This window comes from Rhamphochromis longiceps, linkage group LG7 (assembly GCF_057381845.1).
Source record: "Rhamphochromis longiceps isolate RC_006_pf linkage group LG7, R_longiceps_female_GT1.1, whole genome shotgun sequence".
In the NCBI taxonomy this organism is placed as follows: Eukaryota; Metazoa; Chordata; class Actinopteri; order Cichliformes; family Cichlidae; genus Rhamphochromis; species Rhamphochromis longiceps.
In genome coordinates this window covers 64,388,927-64,404,450 of record NC_140563.1, presented here as the reverse complement: position 1 = coordinate 64,404,450, position 15,524 = coordinate 64,388,927, and the positions used below count along the sequence as shown (strand labels likewise).

The 15,524-nt window shown below is 39.4% G+C and overlaps 1 protein-coding gene across 2 annotated transcripts in view; it reads right to left on the bottom strand.

Annotated features, from left to right (window-relative positions):
- The window catches only part of spon1b (spondin 1b), a 128,973-nt gene that overhangs the window by 6,451 nt on the left and 106,998 nt on the right, over positions 1 to 15,524 (bottom strand). For both annotated transcript variants that reach the window (XM_085414808.1, XM_085414809.1), the window contains exons 12-14: positions 14,211 to 14,381; positions 12,373 to 12,540; positions 12,069 to 12,227 (exon numbers count right to left, since the gene is read on the bottom strand). In XM_085414808.1, the coding sequence (XP_085270934.1) occupies positions 12,069 to 12,227; positions 12,373 to 12,540; positions 14,211 to 14,381 (498 nt within the window). The remainder of the gene's footprint in view (positions 1 to 12,068; positions 12,228 to 12,372; positions 12,541 to 14,210; positions 14,382 to 15,524) is intronic.

Genomic DNA, 15,524 nt, shown 5'->3' with positions numbered 1-15,524 from the left:
TAGTGTATTCACATTAAACAGATCAACTCCTAATGAGCACGGCAGCTGCTCACTTTTATACCAAAATTATAAAGTTAATGCAGATAAAAGATTTCTAAAAGCCAGCAGTGCATGCTATATCGTGATTGGAAATGACCAATCCAATATGGTGTTCAGTCATGTTTTTGTCACACTATAGTGCTACTAGTCACATGTGGCATGTGGTCAATTTAGGTGAATGGGCTGAATTCATTTCATGCAAAGTTGCTACATCTTCAACACGACAAAACGGTTTGTGACTAATTTATCATACCAAAAATTTTTGCTGTGCTCAAAGGCAAGTGATTACTATTGTCAATTCTCTGCCAGTCCCCTGCTCTGCAAGTTTCAGCTCTTAAGCAATGACATATGACTCCACATAGTCCCCAAGTCTGAGAAAAAGTGATGGGGGCATGTTAAATAATTACTGAAATACACTGTAGGCAAGGAGAATAAATCTTACTCTTTGGCTATGAAGATGGGAATGACTCTGTGCTGTGTGTGATTTATGTCTAGTAAGTGTGGCAGCGCCACTGTTTTAGTCCTGGAGGAAATCACTGACACCCTGATTAACTAGCCCCTTCTATAGTCAAACAAGAAAAGAAAAGAAAAAAAAACGTTTTAACACCTTTCTTAGTAATATCATTAAAGCCTGACCAAAATGTGACTTTTGAGGTTGATACCTCAGGGGGTAGGTTTTGTTTGAGCATTAGGAGGGGCACAGATGAAGTCCAGGGTCCTATCTGAGGAAATATGGAGGATGAGACTCTTATTTCCTGCATTCTTAGGGATCTTTGTAGAAAGGACACCATTATTACATATCAGCTGAAGTTGTAGTTGAAATGAAAACACAAAAAAATCAGGAATCAGTTCACAGTTTATCATATTGGGATCTCTTTTGCCTTAACTCCTTCTGGCATAGATTCGGTGAGCTCATCAGAACATCCAGTCTTCTATTGTCCACTTTTGGTGAGTCTGTGCAAAATAGCCTCAGTTTGTTAATATTAGCTGACAGGAGTGGCATTCGATGTGGTCTTTTGTAGCCTATTTGCTTTAAAGTTCAATGTGCTGCGAGTTTAGAGATGCTCTTCTGCATCCCATGGTTGTAACAAGTGGCTATTTTGAATTACTGTTGCCTTCCTATCAGCTTAGGAGTTAAAGTACATCTAAGATGGCGCCGTTGAGTTCGGCTGCCGTCCTGGTAGCTCCGCGACGACTGTGCTTTTATTTTGCTCTATCTATGTTTTTCATTGGTCTTTTTGCTCGTGCTGCACAAGGTCTGACTCAATATGACCTTGGCACACTACTGGACATAGGACAATACTTCCCACTTACCTCTGCTACGGTGCTTGATACAACGTCGTGGCCGAAAGAGATCCTCCGTGATGAGAACAATGACCCCAGAGGTCGCCGGAGTCAAAGGAGACGGCAACACAGGGGACGAAGAGCAGGGGTCCGGAACAGGCTGCGTACCAGAGCACACCGTCCTCCATTGCCTAGCATATTGCTAGCCAACGTCCAGTCACTTGAGAACAAGCTGGACGATATTAGGGCGAGAACCAGGTACCAGCGAGACATCACTGGTGTCAAGCCAGCCTCCAATTCGAGACTTGCAGTCAAGCCAGCCTCCAGTTTGTTTTACGTTCCCTGTGTATTCAAAGTATTACGGGAATGGATGTGGAAACCGGATTTCAAAATAAAAGCCAACTTCGAGTGAATTAACAGATATGTTAAGAACATAATAACATATAATTTAGGCTTTTTTTTTTTTTACAAACTCTAATGTTAGATATTGATATACCATATCAATATCAAGTCATTCTGATTATGCCTTCCAAAATAAAAGCCTTTTTAAATTGTCCATAATTGACCTAACTTTCAGTGATTTCAAAATGTTTTAAAATGGAAATTTCCTGTTTCCACAGGGTAATTCCACTCCAGATCAACAGTATACAACCTCACGATGTTACCATATCAATATCAAGACATTCTGATATTGCTTTAAAAAATAAAAGCATTTTCAAACTGCCCATATCTGAGTTGCTCCTGGAACAATTTCAAAATGCTCTAAAATGGCACATTCCTGTTTCCACAGGGTAATTCCACTTTAGATCAACAGTATACAGCCCCACAGTGATACCATATCAATATCAAATCATTCTGATTTTGCTCTCAAAAATAAAAGCCTTTTCAAATTGTCCATAATTGACCTAACTTTCAGTGATTTCAAAATGCTCTAAAAAGGAAAATTCCTGTTTCCACAGGGTAATTCCACCTTAGATCAACAGTATACAGCCCCACAGTGATACCATATCAATATCAAGTCATTCTGATTATGCCTTCCAAAATAAAAGCCTTTTTAAATTGTCCATAATTGACCTAACTTTCAGTGATTTCAAAATGCTCTAAAATGGAAATTTCCTGTTTCCACAGGGTAATTCCACCTTAGATCAACAGTATACAGCCCCACAGTGATACCATATCAATATCAAGTCATTCTGATTATGCCTTCCAAAATAAATGCCCTTTCAAATTGAGCATATACGGCCTACTTTTTTGACGATTTCAAAATGTTCTTAAACAGAATTTTGCTGTTTCCACAGGATAATTTCACTTTAGTTCAACAGTATACAACCTCACGATGTTACCACATCAATATCAAGTCATTCTGATTTTGCTTTCAAAAATAAAAGCATTTTCAAAATGCCCATATCTGACTTGATCCTGGAACAATTTCAAAATGCTCTAAAATGGAAAATTCCTGTTTCCACAGGGTAATTCCACCTTAGATCAACAGTATACAGCCCCACAGTGATACCATATCAATATCAAGTCATTCTGATTATGCCTTCCAAAATAAAAGACTTTTTAAATTGTCCATAATTGACCTAACTTTCAGTGATTTCAAAATGCTCTAAAATGGAAATTTCCTGTTTCCACAGGGTAATTCCACTTTAGATCAACAGTATACAGCCCCACAGTGATACCATATTAATATCAAGTCATTCTGATTATGCCTTCCAAAGTAAAAGCCTTTTCAAATTGTCCACAATTGACCTAACTTTCAGTGATTTCAAAATGCTCTAAAATGGAAATTTCCTGTTTCCACAGGATAATTCCACTCCAGATCAACAGTATACAGCCCCACAGTGATACCATATTAATATCAAGTCATTCTGATTATGCCTTCCAAAATAAAAGACTTTTCAAATTGCCAAGATACGACCTACTCTTTTAAAGATTTCAAAATGCTCTAAAAGTGAAAATTGCTGTTTCCACAGGATAATTTCACTTTAGGTCAACAGTATACAACTTCACGATGTTACCATATCAATTTCAAGTCATTCTGATTATGCCATCCAAAATAATGGCCTGTTGAAAATGCCCATAATTTACCTAACTTTCAGTGATTTCAGAATGCTCTAAAAAGGAAGATTTCAGTTTCCACAGTTAATTCCACTTTAGATCAACAGTATACAACTTCACGATGTTACCATATCAATTTCAAGTCATTCTGATTATGCCATCCAAAATAATGGCCTGTTGAAAATGCCCATAATTTACCTAACTTTCAGTGATTTCAGAATGCTCTAAAAAGGAAGATTTCAGTTTCCACAGGGTAATTCCACTTTAGATCAACAGTATACAACCTCACGATGTTACCATGTCAATTTCAAGTCAGTCTGATTTTGCTTTTCAAAATAAAAGCTTTTTCAATTTGCCCATATATGACTTACTCTTGGAGCGAATTCAAAATGCTCTAAGATGGAAAATTGCTGTTTCCACAGCATAATTCCACTTTAGATCAATAGTATCCAACCCCACAGTGATACCATATCAATATCAAATCAGTCTGATGTTGCCTTCCAAAATAAAAGACTTTTCAAATTGCCGATATACGACCTACTCTTTTAAAGAATTCAGAACGCTCTAAAAATGAAACTTGCTCTTTCCACAGGATGAATCCATGTTAGATCAAAAGTGTACATCCACACCATGGTACTACTTCAATTTCAAGTCATTCTGATTTTGCCTTCCAAAATAATGGCCTGTTGAAAATGCCAATAACTTACCTAACTTTCAGTGATTTCGGAATGCTCTAAAAAGGAAATTTTCTGTTTCCACAGAATAATTTCACTTTAAATCAACAGTATACAACCCCACAGAGATACGATGTTAAGATCAAGTCACTCTGATTTTGCCTTCCAAAATAAAAGTATTTTCAAATTGCCCGTAGACGACCTACTCGTTTAACGATTTCAAAATGCTCTTAAATTGAAAGATGCTGTTTCCACAGGATAATTCCACTTTAGATCAACAGTATCCAACCCGACAGTAAAACCATGTAAATTTCATGTTGGTCTGATTTCGCCTTTCAAATTAATGGCCCGTCGAATTTGTCCATATGTGATATACTCTTTCAATTATTTCAGAATGTTTTAAAAATGAAAATTGCTGTTTCAACACATATTGGGTTTTCATTTTGAAAAGCAAAATCAGACTCAATTGATTATGACAGAATTGAATCATAAAGATGATGTAAAAGGAAGCTGAAATTGCCACTAGGTTGTAATTGATAGTACGTTTATATTTTAAGTCTGTGGAAAGATGTCATTCTAAATAAAGAAATTACAAAACAGCTTGCAAACCAACCATGACATCTTTCCACAGACTTAAAATATATTGACTTAAAATATATTTGATATTGATGTGGTAACATCGTGAGGTTGTATACTGTTGACCTAAAGTGAAATTATCCTGTGGAAACAGCAATTTTCACTTTTAGAGCATTTTGAAATCTTTAAAAGAGTAGGTCGTATCTTGGCAATTTGAAAAGTCTTTTATTTTGGAAGGCATAATCAGAATGACTTGATATTGATATGGTAACATCGTGAGGTTGTATACTGTTGACCTAAAGTGAAATTATCCTGTGGAAACAGCAAAATTCTTTTTAAGAACATTTTGAAATCGTTAAAAAAGTAGGTCGTATATATGCTCAATTTGAAAGGGCATTTATTTTGGAAGGCATAATCAGAATGACTTGATATTGATATGGTATCACTGTGGGGCTGTATACTGTTGATCTAAGGTGGAATTACCCTGTGGAAACAGGAATTTTCCATTTTAGAGCATTTTGAAATTGTTCCAGGAGCAACTCAGATATGGGCAGTTTGAAAATGCTTTTATTTTTTAAAGCAATATCAGAATGTCTTGATATTGATGTGGTAACATCGTGAGGTTGTATACTGTTGACCTAAAGTGAAATTATCCTGTGGAAACAGCAATTTTCACTTTTAGAGCATTTTGAAATCTTTAAGAGTAGGTCGTATCTTGGCAATTTGAAAAGTCTTTTATTTTTGAAAGCAAAATCAGAATGACTTGATATTGATATGGTAACATCGTGAGGTTGTATACTGTTGAACTAAAGTGAAATTATCCTGTGGAAACAGCAAAATTCTGTTTAAGAACATTTTGAAATCGTCAAAAAAGTAGGCCGTATATGCTCAATTTGAAAGGGCATTTATTTTGGAAGGCATAATCAGAATGACTTGATATTGATATGGTATCACTGTGGGGCTGTATACTGTTGATCTAAGGTGGAATTACCCTGTGGAAACAGGAAATTTCCATTTTAGAGCATTTTGAAATCACTGAAAGTTAGGTCAATTGTGGACAATTTGAAAAGGCCTTTACTTTGGAAGGCAAAATCAGAATGACTTGACATTGATATGGTATCACTGTGGGGCTGTATACTGTTGATCTAAAGTGGAATTACCCTGTGGAAACAGGAAATTTCCATTTTAGAGCATTTTGAAATCACTGAAAGTTAGGTCAATTGTGGACAATTTGAAAAGGCTTTTACTTTGGAAGGCAAAATCAGAATGACTTGACATTGATATGGTATCACTGTGGGGCTGTATACTGTTGATCTAAAGTGGAATTACCCTGTGGAAACAGGAAATTTCCATTTTAGAGCATTTTGAAATCACTGAAAGTTAGGTCAATTATGGACAATTTAAAAAGGCTTTTATTTTGGAAGGCATAATCAGAATGACTTGATATTGATATGGTATCACTGTGGGGCTGTATACTGTTGATCTAAGGTGGAATTACCCTGTGGAAACAGGAATTTTCCTTTTTAGAGCATTTTGAAATCACTGAAAGTTAGGTCAATTATGGACAATTTGAAAAGGCTTTTATTTTTTGAGAGCAAAATCAGAATGACTTGATATTGATATGGTATCACTGTGGGGCTGTATACTGTTGATCTAAAGTGGAATTACCCTGTGGAAACAGGAATGTGCCATTTTAGAGCATTTTGAAATTGTTCCAGGAGCAACTCAGATATGGGCAGTTTGAAAATGCTTTTATTTTTTAAAGCAATATCAGAATGTTTTGATATTGATATGGTAACATCGTGAGGTTGTATACTGTTGATCTGGAGTGGAATTACCCTGTGGAAACAGGAAATTTCCATTTTAAAACATTTTGAAATCACTGAAAGTTAGGTCAATTATGGACAATTTAAAAAGGCTTTTATTTTGGAAGGAATATCAGAATGTTTTGATATTGATATGGTATCACTGTGGGGCTGTATACTGTTGATCTAAGGTGGAATTACCCTGTGGAAACAAGAATTTTTCATTTTAGAGCATTTTGAATCGTTAGAAGATTAAGTCAATTATGGACAATTTCAAAGGGCCATTACTATGAAAGTAGAGCTGGGCGATAGAACAATAACGATATGTATCGCGATATAACTTTTACTCGATAGAGAAATTAAGCTATCGCGATAGACTTCGCCGCTCTTGTCCTCAAAAAAAAAAAAAAAAAAAAAAGGTCAGCCAATCCAAATTAAGTAGCGCAGAGCCGAACCAATCACAGCCGCAGCGTCACGTCGCGTGACTTGTTACGTACAGCACAAGTGCCAAGCCACACGTGTGTTTGTTTGGGAAGCAGCCAGCGGGTAATGGAGCCAGCGCGTAATGGAGGAAATGAGTGTGCCGACTAGAAAAATCAACCGAGCGTGACCGAAGAGAAAACAGATGATGGTTGCAATGCCGGAGAGATTGTCGAACGGAAGAGCCATAGAAGTTCCGTAGTGTGAAGGTATTTCGGCTATTTCAAGTCTGACAAAAAACAGAGTAGCGTGCACTGTAAATTGTGCCGAAAGCAAGTCTGGAAATACAATAAACTGGTGCATGCGTCACACTGTGCGCCACGTTATTGTTTCGGTGAAATGAATTTCTACAATACTGTTTCTGTTAATTCTACTCTCTGCAGTGTTTAAATGCTTACATATACACACAGTTACTGTCCCTCCACACATACGACTCGGTTCTGCTTCTGTGCCCCAGCTTTGTTTACTTTTTCCCACCGAGGCTTCTAGACTTCTGATTGGCCAACATTTCTGCACGGTTAGGAATCTAGCGCCACCTGCTGCTTTGGCATGTTCATAGCAGCGTTTTCCTTCATTTCTGCCTTTATGTGTGGACGGGATTATTTTTTAAAACGAAAACGGAAAATCTCCGTTTTCAAAAATACCCGTGTACGTGTGGACGTAGCCTCAGTCTCTGACTGGAAGCGCTAATTCGTCATTCGGCTTTTGTCAGACTAAAGTAACTGTTAAAACTGTTTGAAAAGCTCAGCTATACAACAAGGAGAGATTGAGAATTTCCTTTTAGTTCTCAGTTTATTTGATATTGACAAAAGTTAGTCAGTTTTGTCTGTTCTTCTGTAAAACAAACTAAGATTTATTTTTAGAATTAATATTTTGTTTCTAAGTGGAATTGACAATTTAGTCTGTTTCGTTTGTTCTATTTTGAAACTTAAACGCTTTAGCGGCTGCCTTTTGTGTAGTTTGCAATATTTGCCTTTATCTATCTGAAAAAGTCTCATGTTCCTTAAGTACATCTACCCTGTTGAACTTATTATGGGAAATAAATATTTAAATAAAAACAAGCTGCTGATTATTTCACATTTTACTTGTGAGCAACGGCACATTTAAATCTTACAAATATAGTTATTTGGCTTATATCGTGATAGATATCGTTATCGCCTGAAATGAAAAAAACATATCGTGATATGAAAAAATCTCATATCGCCCAGCTCTATATGAAAGGCAAAATCAGACTGACTTGATATTGATATGGTATCACTGTAAAAAGACTGTGGTTGGAAAGTGTTGATATAAAGTTCAAATAGTATTTGGAAATACGACTTTTGCTTTTAAGAGCATTATTAAGTCATTGAAAGCATAGTTCAAAAATGAAGATTCACAGGGCTTTTACTTTGAAATCCAAAATAAGATGGCCTTGATAGTGACAGGGCACAATTAGGGTACAAGGCTGTGTCATATAGATCTAACATTAGAGTTTGTAAAAAAAAAAAGCCTAAATTATATGTTATTATGTTCTTAACATATCTGTTAATTCACTCAAAGTTGGCTTTTATTTTGAAATCCGGTTTCCACATCCATTCCCGTAATACTTTGAATACACAGGGAACGTAAAACAAACTGGAGGCTGGCTTGACTGCAAGTCTCGAATTGGAGGCTGGCTTGACACAAGTGAGACATCAGGGACTGCAACATCTTCTGCTTGACTGAAACCTGGCTGACCAGCTCTGTGCCGGACCACGCGATAACCCCGGCGGAATCATTCTCTGTTTTCCGCACGGATAGAACCGCGGAGTCCGGTAAATTGCGGGGTGGAGGGGTTTGCTTTATGGTCAATAACAGATGGTGTAACCCTTGGAATATCACGGTCCTGTCCCGGTCATGCTCACCCCACCTGGAGCTTCTCACCATTCTCTGTCGGCCATTCTATCTCCCCAGGGAGTTCACTGCTGTGATCATCTCTGCGATTTACATCCCGCCACAAGCGGACAACAACAAGGCGCTATCGGACCTCCATGATGTGTTGAGCGGCCATCAGGCTAAACATCCAGACGCCGCCCTCATTGTGGCGGGGGATTTTAATAGGGCTAAATTAAAACAGGTCATGCCTAACTTTCACCAGCATGTCACCTGTCCCACCAGAGGCAACAACACGCTGGACCACTGTTACAGTTCTTTTAAAGGCGGCTACAAAGCCATCTCTCTACCGGCTTTTGGGAAATCAGACCACGCCGCCATCTTACTCGCACCGGAATATAAACAAAGGCTTCATCAGGAAGCCCCGGTGACGCGAAAGGTCAGACGCTGGACTGTCCAATCAGAGGCGACGCTGCAGGACGCACTCGGTGACGTAGACTGGGATGTATTCCAGGATACTTCCGTAAACATTGACGAGTTCGCGGACACAGCGATTAGCTTCATTGGAATGCTAGTGGATACCATCATCCCCTCGGCTACAATCCGGATTTTTCCCAACCAAAAACCTTGGGTTGACTCTACTGTCAGGAGAGCTCTCAAAGCACGGACCACTGCCTATAAAAATGGGCTCACATTGGGTGATATGACCAGCTACAAAGCAGCTTCTTATGGTTTAAGGAAGACTGTGAAAGCGGCTAAGAGGCGCTATAAGGACAATGTGGAGTCGCATTTCCAACACGGTGACTCCCGACGTATATGGGACGGGCTACGAAAAATCACAGATTATAAACCCAGCACTGTGAGATGTATGAAACCAGAATTAGCTGACAACCTCAATGCCTTTTTTGCGCGTTTCGAGGTGCCTGCTGTGGCAGCAATTCAGAGCTCCGCACCTGCCCCCGCTGCTGAACCAGCACCATTGATACTCTCTGAGCATGATGTGAGGAGAGCTCTGAGGGCAACAAACTGCAGGAAGGCAGCGGGACCAGATAGCATACCGGGACGTGTGCTAAGAGTATGTGCAGATCAGCTGACCACAGTTTTCACTAGCATCTTCAATGCCTCTCTGGCTCAGCAGGTAGTCCCCACCTGCTTTAAAACATCAGTGATTGTTCCGATCCCGAAGAACACCCGCCCAGCCAGCCTAAATGATTATCGCCCAGTAGCCCTAACATCTGTAGTGATGAAGTGTTTTGAGAGGCTCATGAAACCCTTCATCAGTTCCCTCCTTCCTCCCGACTTCGACTCACTGCAGTTTGCATACCAGACAAACAGATCTACCGGAGATGCTGTAGCACAGGTCCTGCATACCACACTGAGCCATCTAGATGAGGGATGTGGGAACTATGTGAGAATGCTGTTTATAGATTACAGCTCAGCATTCAACACCATAGTGCCCCACACCCTCTCGGGTAAACTCCAAGATCTGGGATTCAGTACATCTTTGTGCAGGTGGATTTATAGCTTCCTGACCACGAGACCACAGTCAGTGAGAATAGGGGATGTGTACTCCCATACACTCTCATTGAACATAGGGGCCCCCCAGGGATGTGTACTGAGCCCCCTTCTCTACTCCCTCTACACCGCGGACTGCACGGCCAGACACCCCACTAATTCCATTGTGAAGTTTGCTGACGACACAGTGGTGGTGGGACTCATCTCTGGGAACGACGAGACGGCCTACCAGAGTGAGGTGGATGGACTAGCAAAGTGGTGTGAGGCAAATCACCTCTCCATGAACATCAGTAAAACAAAGGAGATGGTGATTGACTTCAGAAAACAGAGAGGTGAGAAAACTCACACCCCAATTCAGATCTATGGAACCCCTGTGGAGAGAGTCTCCAACTTCAAATACCTCGGTGTCCACATCAACGAGGACCTCACTTGGAGTACACACACGGACTTCCTCATCAGTAAAGGCAGACAGCGCCTCTATCACCTGAGGCGTCTAAAGAGGTTTAAGATCTCCAAGAATATACAGAGGAGATTCTACACTGGTGTCATTGAGAGCATCCTGTGCAACAACATCATGGTGTGGTACGGGAACTGCACAGTACAGCAACAGAAAGCCCTGCAGAGGGTTGTGCACACAGCTGAACGCACTATGGGAACATCTCTACCAGCACTGCAGGACATCTATGCTGAAAGGTGCAGATCCAGGGCCATCAGGATCATTAGGGATTCTAGCCATCCCGCCCACAAACTGTTCAGGCCACTGAGGTCAGGGAAGCGCCTCTGTAGCCTGAAAACAAGAACAGAAAGGTTCAGGAGGAGTTTTTACCCACAAACTGTGAGACTCCTCAACCAAAACACAAACCGGACAACATGATGGACAATCTCACACACAGTACATAATTTGCACTTTACCTTTCTTCTCTGAACCTTATCCGTACCTTATTATATACATCTGTACTATGTAAATATGTATATTTTTATAGTTTTCTCATTCAAATCATTACAGTGCAATATCTTGCACGTCATGGATATATATTTATAAGCACAAACATATGGACTTTTACATTGTTTTTTTATATATATATATTTTTTTACTTTTAACTTTTGTTTCTTTTCCTTTTTTTCTTAGCTTATGTAAAATCCTTTTTAGCATGTTTGCACAGTCGGGGGGAGTACTTTTTTAGCCAGAAAAAACATTTCACTGTATGTTGTACCAGCTATAACTACATGTGACAAATAAATAAAGAATTGAATTGAATTGAATTAAAGCATTCTCGCCTTTCTCTTCTGACCTCTGGCATCAACAAGGCATTTTCTCACAGAGAAATGCTGCTCATCGGATATTTGGATCTCTTTTTCCCACTATTATTTGCAAACCGTAGAGATAGTTACGTGGGAAAAACCTGGTAGATCAGCAGTTTCTGAAATATAAAGTCACTTAAAGCAATGTTAGTCACCGTTTTAATGGTCAGTTTGAATTTCAGCAGGTTATCTTGACCACCTCCAAATTTCCAAATGCATTGAGCTGATGTGATCAGATATTAGCATTAATAGGTAACTAGTTACTATATTAATATACTCTGGCTTTCTGTATTACTTTCAAATATTTAGTCTCCACTTTTCTCATGTAATCCTGTTCAGTTAATGCAAACAGGGATCGTTTAATCTTCAGCGCTCTTTTGTGTTTGACTGGTTTTAGATGTGAGAGTGTGAGCTGTACCCGGTATCTACCTAAGAAGAAGAAGAAGAACAACAACAACAACAACAAAAGAGCACTTACGACACTCAGGAAGCATGCACTTCTCTGTCTGCTCCAGCTCTTCAGTGCACTCTGCAGGATCAGACTTCAGCATCCTCTGCCGTGTTCGGATCCCCCGTCCACATGTGACAGTACACTCACTCCACTCCGACCAAGGCGACAGCATGCAGGGGATGGTATCTGGTTTAAGTGATACACACACGTAATTATAGTATTTGCTCATTCATTACAGTCAGCTAAAATAAAATGCAAATGAAGTGCTAATATACCAACAAATGCTCATGCAAAAAAACAACATATGACAAAACAGCAACTGTTGACTCACGGCATTCTGGCATCATGCATTTCTCCACTTCAGCTACCTCGGTCTTACACATGGATCCATCTATAGGGGGCATCTTTACCATACGCTCCCTTCTTCTCATGCCTATCCCGCAGGTGACGCTGCAGGGATCCCACTCCCCCCACTCAGTCACCACGCAGCTGCTGGGTGCTGTTGGAAGGACAGAATACAAAAACCATCTCCATCCATCAGTTTCAGCTCAAAATTGAACATTTACGGCAAAAATGTATCGTTAGTTCACTTTCAGTTAATATATGTTAGTATTTTAAGCACAGTGGAATAACTACTGTGCAAATTTGACCGACCGATCAATAATAGAGGACAAGTAGGAGAAAAAACACTCTTTTTGCCTTTAAAAAAACCTAAAAAAAAAGCCATCACTGTGATGTAAATACGATGGTTTCTACTCTGTATTTTTATAAAGAGCTTATAGATCTGCCTCTCCTTCAGTTTCCACTTAATTCTGACCATTAATAAGAAAAACTCCTTGCTCCTTTAATATGCAAATGTACTCAAGAGATAAAACAGGCTACTCTCCAAATTTACAAATACAGAGCACATGTTTTATACAAGACAGATAACCTTCCCCATCATTCACTTAGTGAATACCAGGAACAAAGCTAGAAGTCTGACAACCTTGAATAGCCATATCTGCTCAGCGTGTCTCTCATGAATTCAATAAAAACATCACAAACAAAGATGATCACAAATAGTGCAATATCGACTCCTATCAAACTACAAAGAAGCAACAGACACTACGGCAATGAAGCCACTGGCATGGACAGTGTAACAAGACTCAGGCACAAAAGGCATCCATGTGGGTCAGTTAGCTCATAACCTCTGTTGCTATTACTGTTTATCAAGTTACACACTCTTCAGCCACACTACAGGGGGAATTATAAAAAGCTTCCTCTGTCTGTTGATCTCAGAGATCTGAGCCAGTCAGACTCCTCCTAGACTACAAAACACATCATTTTTACTTTTTACTACTTCTAAAACCTGTTTTTATGTAAAAATGTAAGTGACTTTACTTATGTTATTACATTTGTAACCCAAAGTGAGAGTTGGAGAACATTTCTTGGTGTCTAAAGTAGGTGTAATGCAACCACTGACATCCCCCAGGTGATCTGGAGGTGTTGGTGAGGAGAGGGAGTCTGGCATCTCTGCTTAGAACGCTGCCCCATGACCTAGTCCTGGATTTGCAGTAGATAATGGATGGATAGATGGACAGATGGATGTTTGCAGAAAGTGCACTGCATTAAGAGAAGTCCAGTCCCCCCACTCTGTTTCAAAATGGATATCAGAAATGGCTGCCTGAATGCCCTCAGAGAAAAATCACATATATCCTACCCAACAGATACGATCTGGCAACCTTATATCGGCTCTATAGGAACAACTTCCTTATCAGCTACACACATTTTCTGGCACCAGTGCATGTTAATGCTAACATCCAGATAAAATTGCTGAAGTAACTTCGCTGCTACTTTCATGTTTTTATTAGGAGCATAAATACATGTGTTCTAAACTATGTTACGGCCATGAAATACACCTTATTCACCAATTAAATGTGCATTATTTATTTCATTTATGTCATTATTTTTTCACTTTGTTCTTTTATGCTTCTTTGACAACGTTTTTTCTTTTTTTGGTTGGACTATTTTGCATATTAAACACGGTGAAATTAGATGCTCTAATTTAAAGACGACAGGCTACATTAAACTCTGTGCGAAAAAGAAATGTAGCAGCTGGCTCAAATTAAAGGCATTGTTAATTTGGTTGGTTGGGTCAATCTGTTCATACGGGAGAAAAAACAGACTCACAGCATTCATCGTTGACAACACACTTCTCTGTCTCCTCAGTGTTGAGCTGGCAGAGCGAGCCGTCCTCGGGATACTGTTTGACATATCGCTCTCGAGACCTCATCCCCATCCCGCAGGACACGCTGCAGGCCGACCAGCTGATCCACTCTGACATCATGCACGTCGAGGGCTCTGTCCAGCAGGAAGAGAAAGCAGACGACCACCAACTTGTTTTTCTTACTGAGTAAACACCAGCATTTGTAATTGAGCAAAATTCAGTGTTGTAATTTGTGCGCAGTGTATGCAGTATAAAAGTAACACTCTGGAAGTCTGTTTCCACAAGACGTCATAAAACATACACTGTCGCCAAAATACTTTTCCTTGTGAACATTCCTTGTTTCAAAAGAGACATGGAGAGGTTAAAGGTCAGATTTTTGGAAATCAGTTTTTTAAATTTTAAAGAGAGTCCTTATTTAAATCTGCTGACTTACAAGTGGCAGCCATGAAAACAAAAAGCCACCATGCTGTCCTGTGCCTGTATGACAGTGAGGTAGCTGATATCAGCCGCTGCAAAGCACAGCTGGTTACTGGAATGAGATCAACGGAGCCTAAAAGCTAAATTATCTGTATATTAACACTAAAACAGTAACAAGCAGCTCACCTTACCCACCTTTGGGGAAATGGAAAAACCTATTGATTGAAAACTTACAAACATACATGGAAATACTGTATATAAGGCAAAACCAGAGTTTGTATAATTCTAATAAGTTTAGTCAGTATCTGATATGAGTGCCTTTATTCTTTGTCACAGCCTGAATTCTCTTAGACAAGCTTTTGTGTAATTTCTTTTTAAGTTCAGGAATAGCTCTCCTAAATTTTACACAAATCACTGCATTTCATTTTTTCAGAAGATGCTTTTGAAATGTCAGCTTCTTTAGATGTTTTACATTTTATCCTAGAAGATTTAAACCATTGCGGAAAAAAGACTCAAAAATTCCCAACATTTGCATGCAAAGAAAAGTAATTTCAATAGGAAACGTGTTTTATTGTCCCACCTGTGCCTTCTGCAGAAGCAGCCTTTCTGCTGCTAAAACCCAGTATTGGAATGGGACCTTCAGATCTTCAGTCTAGCACTCTCCCAAGTGAGCTATTTCAGCTTCACTATCTCAGTCAAGAGGTCCTCATCAAAAAGAATCCATACAGGAGCACTTGAGTCACAGGATTCTCTCTCTACACACCAAACCAGAATCCCCCCACAGCTGCTTAGGTTTCAGACTGTTCAGTCATCTCAGAGTTGAAAGTGTCACTTTTAAAAAAGCCCTTCCTCGGACACTG